Here is a 21,780-nt window from a genome sequence, read left to right as displayed (position 1 = left end):
ACGAGTATCGCTTCTAGTCTAGTAAAAAAAAACAATGTACATCCTTTTCAGTTTTACTATGAGTATATTCCCTTTTAGCTAATCATCATGTCCAGATCAATAAAATCTAGTAGATAATATGAATATCCTCCACAAAGTGCATCTTTTTATTTTATTAATTTCTTAATTAAAGCAGGCCATCATAAAAACATGTGTCAAATTAATGTGAAGTTAAGATCCCTTTTTTCATCATTGGCAAGTCAAAAGATAATAATTCCTTGAACTTTGTTGGAGCAACATTTACAAACACCAAAGAAAAGGACATGCAATTTGATAAGCTCTAAATCGATTAATTAGAGGCGCATGTAAGAATACATTTATCAAAATTACTACTACACTAAATTAGATTTTCCGACAAAAAAAATTGATTCCTTAAAGTTGCCCTTTTCAAAATAAGAGAGAAGAGATGAATTGATTGAGTTAGCATGTTCGAATTGTGATAATATTTCATCGGACATTCAATTTCCATCCTGTAATATAAAATATATTTAATTTGTAGACAATTTTCAAGCAATAATCATGTATTTAACTATTTGTTTTTCTTGATGGACAAAGTCTATCTTGTATGAAATTGTGTGTTGATTTAGAGGAGCTTTTGGTTTTGGATGCACCAACCCTTACAAAAAGGACGCCTAACGTTACTAGAAAAAAAATATACTATTTTTATGCAAAAGGAAGTGTTTAATTATACTATTTTTATGCAAAAGGAAGTGTTTAATTAAGTATATGATTGAGTGCCATTGAACATGCAAATCGACACTATAAATATGGTAAAAACTAAATCGACATAACTTATCTATATCTTCTAAGTAACAAAATAGAATAACTAAAAATAAAATCACAATAAATAAACAAATTAATAACTACCACATACATCACCAATTGATTAGTTTAAACATCTTATTAGAGGGAAATTCAAGCTTAGAATTTATGTCAACTTTATATATACATGTATGAAGTTAGGGCTTTATAAACACACAACCAACATCATCTCCGTATATTTAAAGCTTTTAGAAACTTTTAATCTCATAAATCTAAAAATGATTTTGAAGTAACTCACAAAATATTTATGAATCACATCTCCTTAATCTATATATTTTACATTTTGAAAAATAAAATTGAAATACTTTAATTAAAGTCTCTGATATTTAAGATAATTTCTCTATTTTACTTAATACAAAAATTGTGAAGTTGACTTTTGAGTATCTTTCTTGCTAACATAACTCTTAAAAATACTGTGAAGTGATTAATCAAACTCAAACTCTTTTTTAAATACTAAACAAAAGGATTATTTCAATTAATTTAACCAAATACAAATTATATTGCTCTAAAATAATTTTTTTCTATAGGTCCATTTGAAAATAGTAATTCATTCCAAAATTAGCAAAATTTGGGAGTTTGGCACGAGAAAAAAAAATACCCCTAAATAAGTGAGGGCCAAGTGTTACATTTTGAAAAGTGAAGGGGTTGATTCGTTATTTCAGTAGCTTTACTCCAAACGTCGGGCAAATTCTGGACCGAACTTTCTCTCTCTACATTAACTCTCTAGATTTGTTGTTTTCAAGTTTCAACTCTCCGATAAGTTCAGACTAAACTGAAAAACACTTGGTGCCTGCAACTGATTATTAAGGCCGCCGCGTAAATTGTATACTCGGAGACGGCGGGGAATGTGTATTGAGAAACAAGTGTTATCTAGTGAATGAATTTTTCAAAGAAGGTGAAATGGGAGCATTATGCGCTGGCCACTCACGCGACACCTTGGATCGTTTCTCCGACCGATGTCTCCACGTTTCCCCATGTCTCTCCGATCCCGGTATCAACTTTTTCATCTATTCTATCGTCGTAGTTTAATTTTAATGTTTTAAACCTTACTCTTTTTTTCTTTTTGGTTGTTGGGTTGATTAATTTTTAGCTCGGAGATCCACTTGTTGCTTGAGAATAGCGTTGGTGATGCTGCACTTGATCTATCTGGGCGTTCTATTTGTCTTTGACAAAGATTTGATTCATAAAACTAAAGAAGAGCCATGGTATTTGCTCTTACTTTACTTATTGGGGAAAAAGTTGTCTTTATTTTTCTTCAGAATTAGCAGGAGCCAATTGTTCACCTATGAGGGAATTGATGATGGGAGAGCAAAACTAAAAATTCAGTGCAAACAATGAGTCTTTGTTCACCTAGTAATTTGCTCTCACTTTACTTTATTGTTTGGTTCGCCTAATTCATCAGTAACTAACTTATGAAGGAATTAGTCGTCATGTTATATTTTAGCTAGAACCACAATACAGTGCAATAAATAAAAAAGATAGAATCTTAAGTTATGCAGCAACGTCTTTCAGCTTGGTAGAGAAATTTGTTCAATGCCTGTATTATGGTTCTTGCTGAAGTGCACCCCCTCTTCTGTTTTATGTGATGTACTATTTACTCTTTAGTCTATCTAAAAATAATGAAAGCCTTTCTATATTTGGATAATCTGACCAAAAAGAAAAACAATACTCCAATTAGATATAATCCCATTCAAATTAGTCCCCAATTCAAAAGGAAAATGATGGAGTTGGAATAAAGTGGTCCTATCTTGATCATTTTTAATGCTTTTGTAGAGATTCTACTTTTACTTGGGTGTTTTTGGTAAAACTGCTGATACCCTCTTCCTTGCCTTCAAGGTACACAACTGTCTATTTGATTCTGTTTGCTGCTACACTGGCTCAATACTTCATCACTTCAGGTTCTTCTCCTGGGTAATTTCATGCACACTCTTTACTTTCTAATTTACAGGCCATTGTTATTCTTTATGCGCTTCAGTGCTACTTCTCTGAAGAGCCAGTAAAGTTGCATTGTGTGATCAGTATAATTTTTTATTGAACATGTAGCTATGTTGTTGATGCAATGAGGGCTGTCAATGAGGCAGATGCATCACGTAATAGGGCATCAATTACCTCAAAGTAAGAGAATTTCCTTTCTGGTTATTTACATGGAAAGTAAATTACTGGACTCTCTTGCCATATCTGTGAAATATCAAAGTGTAAATATGTGGAGTGTTCTGCAGAATTATCTAATTGCTACTATTTTCTGCCTATTGTGATGTAAAATGATCAAGCAAAGACAGCCTGCTTCAAGCAAAAACAGCGATGTAGTTATTGCAATCGACAGGAACCAGGTGGGAAGTAATCTTCAAGGCCGTGGTACGATAGCGTGGACAAAGCTAGTGATGGATATGTATCCCAGTGGAACATCTCTTAGGTAGGAATGACTTGAATAATACCTTGTTTATGCTTTTCCTTTTGTCTATAAAGCATCTGCATTGTTTTCAGCCTATTTTGCAGCCTTTACCGTAGTGCTATTTGGTTCATCTAGTTTCATCTTACATGTTGGTTCAGTTTGACTTAAATTGTTTATGGAACAAGAAAAGATTTGATTCAATCATTCGAAATCTGCTGTTTTGGGTTGTCTTTCTTGTTGGACTGGGAGGATATAGGCATATAACCCCCCCTCCCCCCTTAAAGATTAGGATATTGGGAGCACCTTATGGTGATGGCAAAGTTGTTTCCACTCATTATCAATTTCACAAGTGATGCTTATATAACTATGAGATTTAGATGAAAAAATGTCAATAGTTTTAGATATAGAAAGCATCTCAGCATCAGAAGGTACCCCCAACTGGCTAAATGGTATATTGCGATGATTTGGCTAACTGCAGCATGCAGTAGATTTTATATAGAGGGGAGAAGCTGTAACAACCCTGTATGATTTCCCGAGAATGTTCAGAAATTCGTAATTTTTCATTCGATAACAAAGGAAGTTGAAATATAATGAAAATTTCTGCTGAGATGTGTTATTATTGAGTCATTTCATGGCATAGCTAATAGTCATGTAATGCAAGTGCCTCCAGCATCAAGTTTGGTCTTCTCCCTCACAAAATACCTTTATAAACTGGATTATGATCTGAAACTAGATGACATTATTAGGAAGCCAGTCATCAGTTATCACATGAATTTATGCCTAATAACCCATGCTTGCTTGTTTATTACTTTTGGAAGTAGTTAGAGATGCATTGTGAATACTTAATGCTTAGCTAGTGGAAAATATTGGGATAGGCTTCTCCACTATGAATTCATCCTGGCTGTCCTTGATGAAGAGTTTAGATTCTTTTTGGGGTTTATGATAAACTTGAATTCTAATAGTGATTAATTCAGTTGCTAGGGAAATATTAACCATGTGAGTCTAGGCCCATGGGCTTTAGTCTTATGGTAAGATTACAATACATGATCTGTGGGTTAGTCCCTCGTTACAAGTTCAAATCATGCCTCAGACAAAATCCTGGTATTTAAATGGAGAACAGGGTGGATCCATTATCCACCGAGGAACCTTGTGCCATTGGTCCCTGAAGATTTCTGTGTTAGAAAAAAAGAAAATGACCATGTTAATTTAGATTTACTTTTTTCTTTCCCATATTCTTTCCCCTTACACCACTTTTGGATAGAAGTATGGCTCTGTTGATTCTGTAGTTATAGATTGCATGATTCAATTTGCCAAAGCATCAGTTCCCTTACTAACTCATTTTTGTTCTCTTTTCCAGAGGTGTGACTTGCAGTCACTGTAATGTTGCGCAGGTAAAAATTTCTCCTTTCTGGCTTTCATTTGTTTGCAGAACAAGCATTTTGGTACTTCTGATGATACTTAGTGATTATAGGAGTATTTTAGGATTAGCCAAACTAGTGACGTGATTTGAGAGCCAAATACTGACTACACCTAGATTTGGAAGGCAATGAGGCAAACTTGTGACAGCAATTTGGTGCTAATATTTTCTTGTGTTGTGCCTCAATTAACCCTTCTCATTGAAATGAGGTTGAGGACAGATATATATTCAATTGTTTCAAACGGTTTATGACCTTTTGATTTCTGATTTATGAATCAACTATTGTGCTTATCCTAATATTAGCTCACTTATTTTTCCAATAAGTTTATGGTTGCCATTTACCAAAGTTTACTTATGTCGGAAGAACCAATTTCTATAATGGACCTTATACAGTGACTCCTGTCTTGTTAAGTGCCTAGAGCTTATACTTCCACTAGTCTAAATTTGTCTGTTATGTCAACAACTTTTGATTTTTACTCTGCTTGATTTGCAGCCTCCACGTGCTAAACATTGTCATGATTGTGACAAATGTGTTCTTCAATTTGATCATCATTGTGTTTGGCTTGGAACATGCATCGGACAGGGTAATCATTGCGCTTTTTGGTGAGCATCCATGCTACTAAGTTGATGCACCAACAATGTGTTTATCTTGCTCGCACGATTTAATTGAAATCGTTTATTTGTACCTTCAGAAAAACTAAATGAAAGAAGCCTTGTTGTGTATAAAATTGGATAAAGATTTATTTCTATGATGGTTTCCACATGTTATTTTGGAGCTAAAGTGGAAGTTTGATGTGGAAACCATGTGGATTTAATATGATTAGGACATGTCAAATTGGAGATTTATGTCCTAGATGTAGATGTTATTTCAGAAAATGATACTAATATAGTTATCTCGCTAATTAATGAATATAAAGCCTCATTCGAGGTTCTTGCTTTCATGAAGAGGCTTCAATTTTAGCTTGAATCGTTCGAAACATATCCGTGTCAGCATAGTTTATCAGTTCGAGAAACCTATAAGAGGATGTTGGTTCATTTTAAAGATCATTGCGAGAATATATTGAACCAGTTATCTGGGCTTGGGATATATGTGTACTTCGATGTGTCAAATTCAATATTATAAGTTTTGTATAACTGACATGATCATTGTTCTACTCTTAAGACCACAATGAAGACACTATTTAGTAGGGGGCTTGTCATATTGTACTTTCCTGTAATTTTATGTATTTTTCTTCATCTATAAACATGCATGAAGCATGTCAGGGTGCTTGATTTTCCTGAACTTTTAACTGGTAATAGCTACTTTGTATTACATGTCAGGGTGCATGTGCACTGCATGTTTTTTCATTTTAGGGTTTCAAGTAATTGGTCTTGGTAAGGTTATTTATTTTCCCAAGTATAACAGGTGGTACATTTGTGGAGAAACAGCCTTATCCCTTTGGACGGGCACGTTATATATTCAATTCTTGAAGTCTGATATATCAAAGCCTTGGTATGTACTTTTCATGATGCTTTATCATTTAAGAGCTTTTCTGCTTAGCCTCTGATTCTGCCCTTAATATGTTTCTCCTCTGCTCCTTACTAATATCTTCCTTCCCAGAAGAAAATAAAGATGGAGGTTCTGGGGGGAGAACTGGAGATGGACAATATGCACCCCAATAAAAAAAACTAAGGGAGATGTAAACTGCTCAGTTTTCATACCCGAACTTATAATAAGAAGATGTTAATTCATTTGCTTTAGTTGGCAAAAGGCAAGCTTGCACTTATTGGAATATTTTACTTGCTGTTTGAAATATCATATCGTCTTCTGAGAAATAAGAAGCTTGAAGAGAGTCAATACCACTACCCTTATTGGATCTTATACAACCATGACTTGTAAGCTATTGTGATTGTCCTAAGATGGCAATTGAAGACTTATCCTGAAAAATTAGATGACTATCTTATATTGGCTGTCAGCATAGCGTAACCCATATTCTATTATCTAGATAGGACCATTCATACAAAGCTCATAGGTGGAATATGCACTATCTTGATTTTTAAAAATTGCTGACAAGTACAGCAGTTAGTGTGAAAGCAGCAAGGGAGCTGCATCTGGTTCCGACTTCTGGGCTCCCTTGAAATGCCTGAGTATGAGCTCTACTTTGGTTGTATAGGTTGCAAAAACCAAACTTCAATAGATAAAATAACAGTGGGAAACAGTAGTTAAAGAAGGGGCCTGCATCCTCATGACAAGATGGTACTGACATGATTGATATTTTTGCTTCTGTTTTCATGTTTTTGTTGAATCTGCACATATCCTTCAATAAAAGAACAAGCCTTGTGAAATTCATCCAGTTTAAATCTTTAGATGAATCTGAAGTGAAATGCTATAATGGCTTTGTTGCAGGTGGTTATATGCAATTATGATCTTGCTGCTTGCTACTCTGTTTTTCTGCCTCATCTTCCTTCTCCTCCTCCTACTTTTTCATAGGTAAGATTTCTCTTTGCTAAAGATGGACTTCATTTAGCATTGCCTAGCACAGTAATTTTGTATTTGTTGGAAGTTTGTTAGATTTATGTTCTTAAAAATTATATGTGTTGGTCCTTCTAAAAATAAGGTTATATGAGATTCTGGAACCTCTGTTTGGTCAGCAGAGTTGATAATTCTGGGAAAGGATGCAATCATTTCTGTAAGATAATAAATATCTCGTGTAAAAAAAAGATTTAAGTGTAAGATGCTTGGTTACCTCCTTTCAGTCTTGTGAAGGAGGTAGAAACATACTAGAGCTAAGCCATGCAAACTTCATCACTTGCGAGTGAAAGCCTGTTATTTGTGCCTATATTATTCCCCATACTTCTCTTGAACCTGTAGCTAAACTGTCTGAACTCATGTTTGTTGAATCAGCTACCTAATTTTGACAAATCAGACCACTTATGAGCTTGTGAGACGACGGCGCATCCAATATTTGAGGTTGGTTATATCCTTCCAATTCTTGTGTGATACTCCCTCCGTTTCACAAAGAGTGACCTGGTTTGACTTGGCACGAAGTTTTTAAAAATAAAGAAGACTTTTGAATCTTGTGGTTCTAAATTAAAATTATGTCAAATGTACTAAACTGCCCTTCAATCTTGTGGCTTTAAACATGTCACACGGAAAGCTGAAATTAAAATGTTACCAAAAAAGGAAAGAGGCCATTCTTTTTGAAACAGACTAAAAAGGAAAGGAAGTCATTCTTTTTGAAACGGAGGGAGCATTATTTACTGGGTACTGGCAGAGATGTTATGTTGTAGCTTTGAGCTGGATGATATGATTAAAAACATTGGACAATGTTAGTTGCAGATATGGTCAACATCTTTGAGTGATTAATTGATATCTCAAAAGCAAATGGAATATGTATTCTCATCAGGAATTTGTCTCGTCTTTAAGGTCAAGTTTAAACTTGCTTTAATTTGCAGGAACATTCCTGAAAGAGTGTATCCATTTAGTAGAGGAGCATGCAGAAATTTGTATGAGTTTTGCTGTGCCCAGCGTAGCAAATATAGGATGGAACCACTGCCAACAGGACAAGAACTTGAAGATAAGTTGAGACCCTACACATGCTCAGATGTTTTATCCTGTCGGTGTTGCTGTTGATCACTTGTGTTGTATCCTAATACTAGACATTGGACTCCGGCTAGCACGGCCTCAATATATGTTACTCTTTCTCTCGTAATTTATCTGACTACATATGGAATTTGGAGAGTCATTTTAATTTGTTAATTATTGTAGTTTATATTATTATTAGTATCATTTTCAAATGATATATGTTACTTTCTCTATACCAATTTATGCGACATTGATATAATTTTGAAAGTCAATCGCGTTTTATATGTCTTCTAAATATTTTAAGTTGTTAATTATTGTGATTTATAGTATCTTTTTTTTAATTTTTAAATATTATATTTTACTTCTTTTTTCTCAATTTATGTGACACTAGTAAAATTTTGAAAGTCAATCAATCTTTTTATTTATCTTTTAAATACTTTAAGTTGCTATTTATTATTTATAGTTTTTCTTACGTAATTTTTAAATAATATATATATTATTCTCTTTGTCCCAATATGTGGCACAAATAAAATTTCAAGAGTCTTGCCAATTTTTTTAAATCTTCTCAAAAATATTTCAAGATGTATAGTATTTTTTACATCATTTACAAATAATACATGTTAATTTCTTTGTCCCAATTTATATGGCACTAATAGAATTTCAAAAGTCAAATAATTTCTTTATATAATTTATAATTATTATGATTTATAATATTTTTACGTAATTTTTCAATTTATATATATAAAAAAAAATTAAACGAGAAAATCATAAAAAAAAATAAGTAAAATGATCCTACAAGTACATCTCAAGCAAGCATGTTGACCTGCTCATAAAATTAAATGATGTTTTGATACATTTTGTATATATTTTAAATTTTAAATTATGAAATTTAATTATTATTTTCTATTTTTAAAAGCTCTAGCTAGTAATACATAAAGCTAATGTATGCATTATTTTTCCTAAGACACTCTACGGCTTGAAAGTAAAGGATCGTCTTTGAACTTGAATCAAGAGGATCATTTTTCCTCTATGAACCTCTGTGTTTAGAAAGGAAGGGTGGAAATGAAAGACGAGACACTATTTTCAGCATCATGCTAAATTACAATTAGTGTGGCAAAAGCTCATGATTATGAGATAAATGAATCTTATGTTGTGGCTTACAAAGGCGAGGCCAGAATGCTATGCAAAATTGATTTCCTCAAAACTAGCTATTTCTTACAAGCCGACGAGAAAAACTCAAGAGGGAAGAAAGAATTGGCTAATAAAATTATGCTAACCATATCTGGATGTGCATTGTGAATTGAGAGCTGTACAGATGATTCTTAAAGGAGGTAAGATGATCACTTTCCACTACTCTTCCACTTTTTGATGGGGAAGATGGTGACTTTTCTCCGAGGGGGGTGAAATCCACCCTCTGTCGGTCGCAACACTGAAATAGATGTTTCACGTTCATCATCCTTATACTCCTTGTCAACTGTTAAAGGTTTTAGCTCAAAGGTCCCTTTGGTAAAACCTCTAGCAACCTGGTTAATCACAGCTTACAGAAATCAGTAAATACAGAATAAAAGTGATATTTGTTATGAAAATGAACAAAATGGTTAAGCATACCTTTAGAAGAAGCCAAACTTTGAGAGAACTACTCAAGATAGCTAGCCTTGTCCTCTTTCCTGAAGTTAAATAGTTAGACATGTACTGATCAACCCTGAGAATAAATCTGGGCCAAGACTTGGGGTTTTCAGGGTCTGCCTTCAGATCCGTTGTGGACTGCAACACAAGAAACAAGAATTAGTTTTTGGGAAAGCGGTCATTATCTCGAATCATGTTGAACTATATTCAGAAAGATCCAAAAGAAGAGGAGGAAAAATGGAGACCAAGTGGTAAGAATGGATTAGCTTGCTAAAGAACCAAAAGATTTTGGATAAACCTTTTTGCAGCTTAACAGATGAGGAGGAGATAAAAACCCAAGAAGATAACCTTGGAAAGGCATCTGAAGAGTATTAGTTTACTTACTAGCAACCGGCAAATTTCACGTTCAATCTTAGAGTATGCAGTCGCTAAAGCTTCCACTCTCCCCGTACCATGACAGCACATACATGGTTCACTGATCATGAATGTCACACTAGGTCGAACCTGTCAGGTATAAGATGAAATGACCAACCATGATTAATTAGACATTTCCAGTAGTGTAGTTATGACAGAGAAATTCAGCACCAAATAACATACTCTTTTCCTGGTAATCTCCATAAGCCCATGTCTGGACAATTCAGACACCTTAACTGTTGATCGATCTCTCTCAACAGCCTTCTTGACCTCCTCATAGACCAATCTCTTATTTGCTGGAAAACAAAATAAAAGAAAAAACTTTCAAACAATTGCATAACATATGTTCATACAGGTATACATGTTATGTAAGTACATCTGTACCAAATAAAAAGAGGACTACATCTTCAAAATGTATTGTTGACTTCAAGATATCATGTTACAAATCATATGGTATGAGCTTAGTGTCTAATATAGTTTAGAGAGAGGCATAGTAGGCTGGCACTGATTATGAAACTTTCAGTCTGATTACATGCCGGTTTTAGATGATGAACAGTAGGTGTTATGTACAATAAGTAATGTCGTTTAGTTACCAAGCATTCGACAAGGTTAACTTCAATTTTAGATTTACATAGAAGACCATAATATAAATTTATGTCTCCTCTTTTCTTTCTTATTTTCAGTAGTAATCCCGTTTAAACAAAATATTTTGCATCAATACCACATAAAGACCACACACATCATAATTTTAGAAGAACATTGAGTTCTGTGCTGAGAATTTAAAGGTTGAACTCATCAAATTAAGTCTTGGATCCGCCTGTGACACATACACACACATAGAGAGGAGGGGAGTGGGCGGAGAGAGGGTTGTTTACTTACAATCATCCAACATATCTATGAAATCCACCACAATAATGCCACCAATATCTCTCAGCCTTATTTCCCTAGCAATCTGAGAATAATTTTCAGTATATACTTAATGACCACAATTATCAGATAAAATTAAAAAAGGGAATCTGCCGTAAACAATAAACTTAACATATAGAAAGAAAACCAATGCAATCCTATGTTGTCTTTATCAACAAAAAAGATCCAATGTTGTGTTGTCGTACATTTCGGTAACTAGCTCGGGGTCTCAGATAAAAGGTTCAAATCTAACCAGGAACACCTAATGAAGCTAGAAGTGCAGTATTTCTTTGAATTAGAATGATGAATACTTGCTTATGGTTAAAGCAAAAATGAGTACATAACATCTCATTTGGATTGGTTTCTGCTGTCTTCCTTCTCCTTTAAAAATGTGTGTAATTCTTCAGCCCAGGCTGACTGCTAAATTGGATCAAATTAACGCGACTTAAATAGAAGTGCATAAAAGCAACCACAGATTACCCCCCGTTGCTTTGGTCTAGTGGTAAGAGCACAATGTGTGATGTGTGGGTTAGACACACGTGAAGAGCTTAAACCTTCCTATGACAAAAGCGTGGTATTTAACTGAAGAAAGGTAGAGAGCGGGCACATTATCCACATAGCCCTCTATGTCTTGGTTATCCCCTCCAAGAAAAAAAATAGAGGTTTAGCACATAATTGAGACATGCTACGTCCAAACCAATAGCAGATTAAAACGGTAACATGGACATGATACCCTGTGTAGTTTCTGTTTTTAAACAAGAATTAATTATCCATAGAAGACGCATCAACAGAATATTCTTCTGTTCTGGGATCTGACAAGATACTACTAAGCTACAAACGAGGCCTTGTCTACCACAGGAAAAAAGAGAAGCAGTGTAGCTTGTCAAGAGACATATTTTAGTGTTGGATTGAAGTATTTCCATCAAACACTAAGCATCTTCTAATTCATTAAAAAGGATCTTCTAAGCATATCCTAGTTTGTTTTCTGATAACCAACTTTCTCAGGTGTAGAAGAAGTACGCTCTTGGAATACAATGTGTAATCAAAACAGATGCAGGTCTACATACTTGTCTAGCAGCTGCGAGGTTAACGTTGAGAATAGCCATCTCTTGTGAAGTCCCTTGACCAAGCACACAATGTCCACCATTTACATCGATAGAGACTAAAGCCTCTGTCTGTTCGATCACTAGATAACCTCCATTATCAAGGGGAACCCTGCAAATTTTATAAATCAAAGGATTAAGGAGGAATATCAATGAAACAGGAAACATGTTGATTCACGAGAAGTTAAAATACATGTCATAAAAGGCATAAAGCTAAAAGAAAGTAATAGAAAGAAACTAAGTGATCTCCACCTTTTGCTGAGAATGTTGTTTATTTCTTCTTCAATGTTGTATTCATCAAACAGGGGAGTTCTTGTACCATGCAACTCAACTCTTTCACAAAGATTAGGTGCCATTTCTTGAAGATAGTTTGTAACCTGAACAGAGTCCAATATATCTATATTAGGGTACACCGTAATTTAAAAAATTCCTCAACAAATTCTAGCCCACAGGTTGTGGAACACTATACCGCGACTATTTGTTGTATGACAAGATCTCCAAAATAACTTTTGCAGAGTTGGAATAAAAGAGGGCAAAAAAAGGCGACAAAAGTTGTGGTACACTATACCGCGACTATATGCTGAACTGTGTGAAACGAAAGAAATCAGGACACTTAAAGTCAAAAAGGAAAATATTTGTAACTTAAAGCACAGATGCCCTTTTAGTTTAAAGACGAAAATCAATGTCCTCAGTTCTATTCACAAGTAGGTAATGTACTGAGATGCATATTGCAGTGCTACTCATCATTGCACTCTGGGCGCTATTCTTAAACAAGCTAATTTTACTTCTTAAATGTTTCATTAACTTGGGTTTAATTTGATCCAAGATAATCTCATTCATAGCCAGTATATGCAAATCTTTATGCCAAAAACCACTCACTATTGCAAGTGGTTATCAAAAACCGCTCCCATGTGAAAAATCAACCTAGAGGAACATTAAAGCTCGAGAAAGACATGCAATCATGCTTGTAGGTCAAAAATCTTTTCATTCCATTGACTGATAACTGGCTAAGTCCATACCTCATGATATGTCCTTGGAGAATCAACCACCAAACTCTTCACCTGAACATCAATGCTAGAGTAAGAAAGTATAATTGTGTTTTCATGCTAATTTGAGAAAGCCCATGAACAGAAGTTGCCTAAAAAATGAAGAACTGAACAAATTATGAAGTAATGACCCGAGAATGAGCAGGAGAGAGCAGACCTTATCGCTAAAATAATCTTGAACAACAGAAAGTGTTTGGCCCATTGCCTGGTGAAGCATAACAGGAACTGCTCCATCAACACCTTCATCTGCGGCAAGAGCTGCAGACTTTGCATGCTCAATTATACTTTTCCAAGTTGAAAGCAACCCTTCCAAGTCCTTCTGCAATTCATTTAGTGAATGACCAGCTGCAACTGTCCTTACTGTAAGACCATATCCTTGAGGCTGTAAAGTTTTTGCAATGACCCTTAAACGCGTGCGCTCAACACCAGCAATCTTCTTTGAAATACCTATTGTGTTGCCGCGAGGAGCTAAAACCTGGGAAGAGGAGAACCAATTAGATTGGGTTTTCTAATAATGGACTTTCAGCTGTGAGACACAGAATACATGATCATGAAACATGTAATACCCAGAATCTGCTCCTTAATTTCGGATAAGCAGTCAGTGTTGGGCCCTTCGTACCCAATCCTTCTTTAACAACTTGCACAATTATTTTAGTGCCTTTTCGGACCTGGACCCACTTGCTTTCATCTCTTTGTGAAATTTTCTTACCATTCATAGCATGCTCAATAGTTGGATTCTGCCCTCGGTACCCAATTCCACTGGATTCTTCTGGATATTTCTCTAAATGAGTATCAAGCCCATGCTCAGTTACACTACCATTACAATTTTCTGCAAGGACTTCTAAAATATCACAAGTATCACCACTTTCATGGTCCCCAAACTCACTGTCCATGTATTCCATGGATTCATCCTCTATATCAGCATCATCAATCTCATCCGCCTCCACTTCTTCTAAAGTGGATTTATTTCTAGGAAGACCTAGGTTCTCTTCAAGCATGTCAACAGCAGCACCATTAATTACCTTTTCCCTTGAATCATGACAAAATGGAGGGAAAATAAATGGTTCTCTGTTGGGCTTTATATCCATAAAGGAGGGTCTAGAAGTGCCAATATTTACAAATGCACCACCCATGTGTGGAGCTAATTTTGTAACTACTCCTAGATATACACTATCGCACTGCACGTTATTTTTCACTGGTTCCAGCAGCAGTTCAACCAGTTTCTCATTTTCTAAAACAGCAATTCTTTGCACAGTACAAACCGAAGAGTTAATCAGAATAATTGTTGTGAAAGAGTCTTCCTTGGAAATAGCATCACATTGATCAACATCCAACAGCTTCTCAGGTATTTGTTCATGTTGATTGCTAGATGAAGGTTGAGCTAACTGTTCGAGTTGATCGCTAAATGGAGGTTGAGCTTCATCCTTATTATCTGACCGTTCAACTTCACAGTCATAAGGAGCCATCTCAGCATCAAAACTAGGAGATGACGTACATGCTTGCAATAGCCAGGGCTCCTCTACATGGGCATATGTTGCGCACAAGGTTCCTGATGAAGCATCATTAGCATTGACCTGATACTTGGACCATAAAGTCTCACTAAGTGTGGACTGATTTAATAATCCTGATTCTAAATGTTCACAGTCAAGACCCTCAACAATCTTGTCGTCACAAATGACATCACCAGAAGCATCAGACTCTGCCAAATGATGAAGAAGCAGGGAAGACTCGCATAGCCATGGCTCCTCAATGATCAAAGGTTCGGTTGAAATACTTTTGCCACAATCTGAAGCTGTATCAATCTCATCTGAGAAAAAACTATCCTCATCTATAAAATCACTAAAGACCTGCTTTAGGATGGAAGAATTGCTGTTCAAGCATTTCACAGTAACATTCCCATCTGCATTTCACTGGAAGCATTTAATATCCAAAATAATGCATAAATTAGAAAACTACAAACGAGTATAACTGTCCACAGAAATATTATCATAAAAGTAATACCTCTAGTGCGAGCTGGAATGAATAGACGGATAGGTATAGACCTTTCTACTAGCCAGGATCCAAACATGCTACCCAAAGGCATCCTTGTATGAGATTTAATCCATAAGTTCCTTGGGAAAAGTTTTCCTCTTTGTTTAGAAGGTACTAACACAGGGACATCATGCCTAGCTTTGCATAAAGCAACAGATGAAGTCAACATATCTCCCTTCACAGAAGAGTTGCAGCTCAAATGTCCTGAATGCAGTATCTGCTAAGAACAACATGAGCACAGCGCACTAGATAATGAACAAAGTATCTAGTAAATTCTCAAATCATTTATCAGAAGATATAAACCTTGAGCTTAACATAGCTAGCTCCTAAGGTGATTCTTGTCTAAAACCATATAAGGAGATCAAGTACCTCATCCAAAACCGATGGGGGATATCTAACACCCCCTCCCTCCCCTGGCATGCCCAGGACTGGGCATCTTGAGCGTGTGGAATATAATATGGGGGTCCAACATCAGCTAAACTAAGAATTGTAGATTTGATATCAATCTCTATAAAATAGATTAGATTAGGTAGATATTATTCTATTCTTTTTCCTTTTCAACAAGAATAGACATAGCTAAAAGGAAAATTTTGAAATTTTCTTTCCCTGTGACTATTTTAATGGTATATGATAGATTGAGATGGTTACCTTTGACGTCTCCCATAGGCTAGAGAGTTCAGTACAAGACAAGAGAATAACCATCTCCAGAAATGGACCATCCACTGAATCAGCTTCTCCAACTCAACGCACCTCAAATGATACTTCCAATTCAACAAACGAAATGCTTGAGAAATCATAATGCGCTGCATCAAGCAGCCATAATAAAACTTAACTACCAAGCGTCTGAACCGATTCTGAAAACACAAGGAAAAAGAAAAGAACTCCATTAAGAACAGAGGATGTTAACTCAGCACAGCTAAATTACCCCAAAATCAGAAACATCATCTTGCACTTTACAAAAGACATACGTGACCCATGAATGGACTAATTCATATCCTTTCTTGGTTTTGTTGTCAAGAACTAACTTTTAAATAGCAGAAGTGGAGGGAATTCTTCTAAACAAAAGAATGTAATATGCCAATAGCTTCAAATAAAGTATCCAATCACAATTGCATTCAATAAAGAATCCACAAACAATCTTTTCTTGAATTTCTACCGCCATCCACCCCCGTCGGCCAGCCCACAAGAAAATTGAGGAACCCCAGGAAAAAAGAATGAAGGGAAAGACAACATAAGCATTCAATAGCATAAACTCAGAAAAATTGAAGTACAAGACTTGAAGGAAACCAAGCAGCAAGTTTATTCGTCCGAAAACTAAAGTCTTGCAACTGATAGAGGAGAAGTTAAGATTATGGAATGAATGGGAAGTAGCAAATAGAAAGAGAGAAGATAAAGAAAATAACCTGATAGAGCTATTGAACAATAAAGAAGAAGAGGAACATACCTGTGTTATCTAGTACTACCTCGGACAGCAAAGAGAACGGCTAACTCTGGTTCTTGAAAGATAAGGAGCCACTCCTTCCCATTTTCTACGGGGTTTTCAATTTCTCTTTTATTTTCTTTTCTTTCTTCCCTTTTAAAGGAAGAAAAAAAAAGAAGAAATTGTAACTATTCTTTGTGGATAATTATATTCGAAATAGGAATCAAATGAAAGGGGATTATAATGTAGAGAATTGAACCATCATCAATAACGTGAGAGTTCAGGTAGTCAATCACCTAAGCTGAGAGTATATCATTATTAGGTTGGTTGTATTGGGAGAGTTAAGTTGAGAGTGTATAAAAAATAAACTACTTCCTACCCCATAAAATTAGGGTAAGAAAATCTAAAACTACAATGAGTATGTTATTTGTTGTTGTTTTGAAACTTGAAAGGTAACTGTTACTAATAATAACAAATATCACAGATTAATCAGAAATCTTAGATGGTCGTAACTTCTTTTCATATTTTTTTTAGGTAACGGTAAAAACACACATACTATTACCTTTTCTCTAGTTTGATGCATTAACTATCCATTATTTCATTTAGCTACCTAAATTATCACTACTTTGTATTAAAACACACATCGATGCTAAGTTGACCTTCAGGAGCAAGACAAGAAAAATGCTTTTGAACCTTTTTCTCAATTGATCAAAGATTTTAACCAAAAAAATGGAGAATCTTAATAGTGTGTTGATTAAATACTTCAACTTTTACCTAGTAATTAGAAATCTTAGATGGTCATAACTTCTTTTCATATTTTTTTTAGTTAACGGTAAAAACACACATAACCTTTTCTCTAATTTGATGCATTAACTATCCATTATTTCATTTAGCTACCTAAATTATCACTACTTTGTATTAGAACACACATCGATGCTAAGTTGACCTTCAGAGCAAGACAAGAAAAATACTTCCGAACCTTTTTCTCAATTGATCAAAGATTTTAACCAAAATTTTGGAGAATCTTAATAGTGTGTTGATTAAATACTTCAACTTTTACCTAGTAGGTGAGAGTTTTCCATCTTCCCTCTCTCCCTACCCTAAATTGTTTTTTATCTCCGAAAATTTAAATAAAAATAACTACATAATTTGTGAAATAATATACACTTATATCATAAAAAAAATATATATACAATCAAACTCGAGAATAGACAGGAAATATATCTAAGAAAGAGACAGAGATCCGCAAAATGACAACCTTGCAAAATGGATATCCAAGATTTATTACACCAATATTTATAAACTCGACACAAAGGGAAGAAGTGATCTCCACGAAATGATGCTACACCATTTTTAACATATCATTTGGTTTCTGTACTGTATACAATAATATTAGACTGGCACAAAATGTATCTGACTCCATGAACCCTGGATATCTAGGTACGACGAGATTTCTGGGACTTGAGAGACTCGAAGCGAGCAGTAAGCTTGTCGTAGTCAGGTAAATTGGGATGAACCCGAGGCACATGAGGTGCAGGACGGTTAGGGGCTCGATTGGTTCCTCTAGTGAATTCTTGAGTTTCCATCTCTTCTTCACCATCTGATTCATCAAACTTGATACCTGAATGTGCTGATGGAACATTGTAGCTGTGCCTTCTGTAGAACTTCCCACCATCAGTATCAGTTGGTGGGCTGGGTTTATATGTCCCACTTGGGGGATCTTCCATCTCGATTTCCTCGTCGCACTCTGAATCATCATACTGAACATTACGATTTGAGGATGGGACATTATAGCTATGTCTCCTATCAAACTTCTGTGATCTTTTCATATCTAATGGCATCTCTTCACCAGCAGAACCATGCGAATTTTCAGAATTCCTGATGTTCTTACTACTCCAGTGCATATCATACAGATCAACTATGGACTGAGAAGGTGGTGCCACTTCATTTTGCGAGAACTTGGGAGCCTGAGCACCAGAAATGAAAGGGATATTGTCAACAGTTGCATTGTTCCTAGAGTTGTGACAACCAGCAGAAGATGCTTTTGCATCTTTACTGGCCAGATATGCAGCTGCTTCAGCTGCAGCAATTGCTTGCTTGGCAGATTCAGCAGCTGCTTTAGCAGCTGAAGCTGGGTCATCAAATTTGGCAACTTTCAATTCTCCGTCATCTGAAGCCCTGTTAGTAATTGACCAGCAAGTCAAATCCTTTTTTTTTCAAAGAGAACAAAAGAAATATCATGGTTCAACAGTAGGGTGGGAAACAAACTTTAACTTATGAATGAATACCTTGGGAGGTTGTTAGGCTCAGCAGGTTGCTTTGAGGTCGGCTTCAGGGGTAAGCTAGTGGCACTTACAAAGCCATTTGGTCCTTCCTGATCAAAGACAATAGATACTAGTTAGGTAGTCATCGAATGTGTTTGGCATCATATTCAGATAAAGATGGATTTTGAGAGAGAGACACACTATACGCTCTTCTGGTGGCTTGAGAAGCTCCATCTCTGAATCTGCGGTGTCCCATTCAACCTGGTATTCCTTGGCTATTTCTTTCATGATTTTTAGTTTGACTTCACCACTTGGAGTTTTCACAGAGAGCTTTTCAATGAGCTGTAGCAACAATTACCCACTTCTCTTAGACCCCTCCCAAGCACAACAATATAGATACATTTATTATGCTAAAGAGAGCAACGAGTTTTAAGAGAAGAAATATGATTACCGTCCGGTTTACACCAGCGTTGGGTCGCAGGTCAGTCGCTGCTGAAACAAAATCTTTTCCATATTTCTTCTCAAAAACGTCTTTAATTCCCATCAATTCTGGAATATCTGAGCACCTTGGGGCAGCAAAAATCAAACTTGATATCCCCTCTTTCAAATCAGCTGGACATTGCCTGCAACAGGCAGATAAATAGAAAACAAGGGTATTTGTTAGCTTTGTCTTCTAATCTTAAATTTTTGAAGAAAAAAAATTATATAGCTTGAGACATCTTACTTTTGCTTTGCAATAATTGTTAGTCTAGCCACAATTAGTTCACAGAAGAGCTCGAGGATCTCATTTGCTTGCAATATATTTTGTTCCCTTATTACATGTTCGACCTATAAAAAATGAAGCATGTGAGTGTTCTTTCCAAACGATTAGTAGAAAGAGACAACCCTAAGAACAGTAACTTCTTGAAAAGGATCATGAACGATAGAAATAAGAAGATTCCACTTTAACTTGAAATATATGTCATTCTAAAATCACATGTTGGTATATCAAAATAGAAGAGGTTTGTTGATATCCACCCTTATAGGCGTGAAAGATAACTTTCAACAAAATCCCTTACCCAAAAGATAAACACATAATGTATTTCTGCCCTCTCATAGTGCATAATTATTATGGGTCTTTTTAAGCAACTTCAAGATTACCCACAATGACATGCCCAGTGTAATCCTACAAGTGAGGTCTAGGGAGGGTAATGTATGAGATCTTACCCATACCTTTGTCCTACAAGTGAGGTCTGGGGAGGGTAATGTATGAGATCTTACCCATACCTTTGTAGAGTAAAGAGGTTGTTTCCAATAGACTCTCGACTTCACGATTACCCAACAGAACAGAAATATTATTGGAATTTCCATACTCTTTGCATTAAAAAGAAGAGTTCATTCCTATCACATTGATTAGTCCAATCTATAGCCACAACCAGAAAGATCTAATGGCAGAGGTATCTTGGCTCAAACATTAAGGTAGACATCCAGCATAGCTGCTAAAGCTTGGAGGAGGAGGGAAATTCAGCAACTAAATCCCATGGTATAAATTAAGAAGCAAACAGAGTTTTAGCAAAAGCACATAATTTTGAAGTAAACAAAGTGTTTCAGAATGAGAAAAGTCATAAATACAATCAAGACACTTCAACGAGATTAAGTTAATCACAGCCTCCAGGTTTTGGTGAATAGCCCCAAAAGATCCTAAAAAGAAGTCAGCTCTATCCACATGTAGAAACCCTATAATCTTGAAGCAAAGCAAAAATTGTATGTTTCAAGCTAAATGATCCATAAGGGTTTCAGTACTAATTCTAAACAGTAACAGGAGAGAGCTAGCCACCATGACTGACATGCCAGGCATGATATACCAAATTCTCCATTCCTACGAGTTGATTTCGAGGTTACATATAAATTATTCCATTAATCCATCAATCAATCAATCAAATAATCCCCAACCCTAAATCAGAGGTTAAATACGAAACTGTAAAAAAGTACCCGAATACGAGCAGTGGCATCCTGACGGGATTCAAGAAGCATAGCAATGTCTCTCCTCATTTGCCTCACAACCACCTCCCTCTTGTTTCTCAGCAATTTTATTCTCGCCACCGTCATCTTTGCCATTGTCTTGCTGCATACACACAAAAAAATGTAAAAAAAAAAAAAAAACTTGATTTATTTTATTCAAGAAGAAGTAAAATTGAAATTCACCATTTAGAAGAATTGAAGGTTCTGTAGAAGAGAGAAAGACCCATCTTCATGGCCTTCTTGCAGTGCTTGGTGGCAGCGTTTGCTACTGTCATTTTCTTCTTAAAAGAGAAAGAGAGAGTGAAGCAATGAGAAGAGTGTGTGTGAGAATGGTAATGAAGAAGAGAACAGAGTTGTATGTGTAACGGTCGTTTGGGATGAAAACAAAAATATCATTATATCAAAAGTGGATGACGTGGCGGTCTTGGTAGGGCCCAGCGAGGAGCGACGACCGACATAGACAAAAGAGCCGTTATTTTATTGACGACGTGGCGTTCGTTTGTAAGGGTCTTATTATGGACCTTCAGAGGATCCCATGTATATTCAAGGTTTTGAACCGTGGGTTTTGTGCCTTTCTAGGAAAACGTCTTTTGGATTCTACCTTTACACTCTTCAGCCTTCACCATTTTCATCATTTTAATACAGCGTCTTTTTCTTCCCCTTTTCACATTGCTTTTTCTTCTTCTTCACACTGCTGTCTTCACCATTAAGATACCATCATTAAAGACAAACGA

The 21,780-nt window shown here is 35.7% G+C and overlaps 3 protein-coding genes across 8 annotated transcripts; 1 reads left to right on the top strand and 2 right to left on the bottom strand.

Moving 5' to 3' along the window:
• The first annotated feature begins 1,555 nt into the window (after positions 1-1,555).
• Positions 1,556-8,501, top strand: LOC125847884 (protein S-acyltransferase 10). The gene is made up of 11 exons (XM_049527606.1): positions 1,556-1,852; positions 1,952-2,066; positions 2,698-2,772; positions 2,905-2,976; positions 3,137-3,274; positions 4,611-4,644; positions 5,164-5,273; positions 6,076-6,162; positions 7,057-7,140; positions 7,555-7,620; positions 8,106-8,501. Exons 1-11 carry the CDS (start codon positions 1,762-1,764, stop codon positions 8,281-8,283), a joined length of 1,050 nt encoding a protein of 349 aa, XP_049383563.1. The 5' UTR covers positions 1,556-1,761; the 3' UTR covers positions 8,284-8,501.
• Positions 8,502-9,414: 913 nt separating this feature from the next.
• Positions 9,415-16,926, bottom strand: LOC125847875 (ribonuclease E/G-like protein, chloroplastic). Of its 6 annotated transcripts, none has more exons than XM_049527593.1 (13): positions 16,806-16,926; positions 16,010-16,215; positions 15,332-15,581; positions 13,897-15,230; positions 13,488-13,805; positions 13,304-13,345; positions 12,537-12,661; positions 12,249-12,396; positions 11,155-11,227; positions 10,459-10,571; positions 10,246-10,365; positions 9,844-9,999; positions 9,415-9,758 (listed from the first exon to the last, which is right to left on the bottom strand). In XM_049527593.1, the coding sequence occupies exons 2-13, from the start codon at positions 16,061-16,063 to the stop codon at positions 9,576-9,578; spliced, it is 2,916 nt and encodes a 971-aa protein (XP_049383550.1). In that variant the 5' UTR covers positions 16,064-16,215; positions 16,806-16,926; the 3' UTR covers positions 9,415-9,575. The 6 variants fall into 6 exon arrangements, with proteins under 6 accessions (XP_049383550.1, XP_049383553.1, XP_049383549.1 ...); XM_049527596.1 differs by having other exon boundaries at positions 15,332-15,578; XM_049527592.1 differs by having other exon boundaries at positions 16,825-16,926.
• Positions 16,927-18,000: 1,074 nt separating this feature from the next.
• LOC125847879 (uncharacterized) lies at positions 18,001-21,432 on the bottom strand. Its single transcript, XM_049527600.1, has 7 exons — positions 21,230-21,432; positions 21,017-21,149; positions 19,770-19,873; positions 19,497-19,668; positions 19,247-19,387; positions 19,070-19,155; positions 18,001-18,959 (listed from the first exon to the last, which is right to left on the bottom strand). Exons 1-7 carry the CDS (start codon positions 21,319-21,321, stop codon positions 18,218-18,220), a joined length of 1,470 nt encoding a protein of 489 aa, XP_049383557.1. The 5' UTR covers positions 21,322-21,432; the 3' UTR covers positions 18,001-18,217.
• Between the last annotated feature and the right edge of the window lie 348 nt (positions 21,433-21,780).

This window comes from Solanum stenotomum, chromosome 12, assembly GCF_019186545.1.
Source record: "Solanum stenotomum isolate F172 chromosome 12, ASM1918654v1, whole genome shotgun sequence".
NCBI classification, from domain to species: domain Eukaryota; kingdom Viridiplantae; phylum Streptophyta; class Magnoliopsida; order Solanales; family Solanaceae; genus Solanum; species Solanum stenotomum.
The sequence above is the reverse complement of the archived record's forward strand: the minus strand, read 5'-3'. Positions and strand labels throughout refer to the sequence as shown.

What these genes read in the sequence shown, in the direction of transcription:
- LOC125847884 (XM_049527606.1), top strand. Translation starts at nt 1,762, where the DNA reads ATGGGAGCATTATGCGCTGGCCACTCACGCGACACCTTGGATCGTTTC. An exon ending in AAAACTAAAGAAGAGCCATG is followed by an intron (nt 2,067 to 2,697) that starts GTATTTGCTCTT and finishes CTTGCCTTCAAG; the next exon opens with GTACACAACTGTCTATTTGA. An exon ending in GTCACTGTAATGTTGCGCAG is followed by an intron (nt 4,645 to 5,163) that starts GTAAAAATTTCT and finishes CTTGATTTGCAG; the next exon opens with CCTCCACGTGCTAAACATTG.
- LOC125847875 (XM_049527593.1), bottom strand. Translation starts at nt 16,063, where the DNA reads ATGGTTATTCTCTTGTCTTGTACTGAACTCTCTAGCCTATGGGAGACG. An exon ending in AAGATTATTTTAGCGATAAG is followed by an intron (nt 13,346 to 13,487) that starts GTCTGCTCTCTC and finishes ATTGATGTTCAG; the next exon opens with GTGAAGAGTTTGGTGGTTGA. An exon ending in AACAACATTCTCAGCAAAAG is followed by an intron (nt 12,397 to 12,536) that starts GTGGAGATCACT and finishes TAAAATTTGCAG; the next exon opens with GGTTCCCCTTGATAATGGAG.
- LOC125847879 (XM_049527600.1), bottom strand. Translation starts at nt 21,321, where the DNA reads ATGACAGTAGCAAACGCTGCCACCAAGCACTGCAAGAAGGCCATGAAG. An exon ending in ACAATTATTGCAAAGCAAAA is followed by an intron (nt 19,669 to 19,769) that starts GTAAGATGTCTC and finishes TGCCTGTTGCAG; the next exon opens with GCAATGTCCAGCTGATTTGA. An exon ending in GAGCCTAACAACCTCCCAAG is followed by an intron (nt 18,960 to 19,069) that starts GTATTCATTCAT and finishes AATTACTAACAG; the next exon opens with GGCTTCAGATGACGGAGAAT.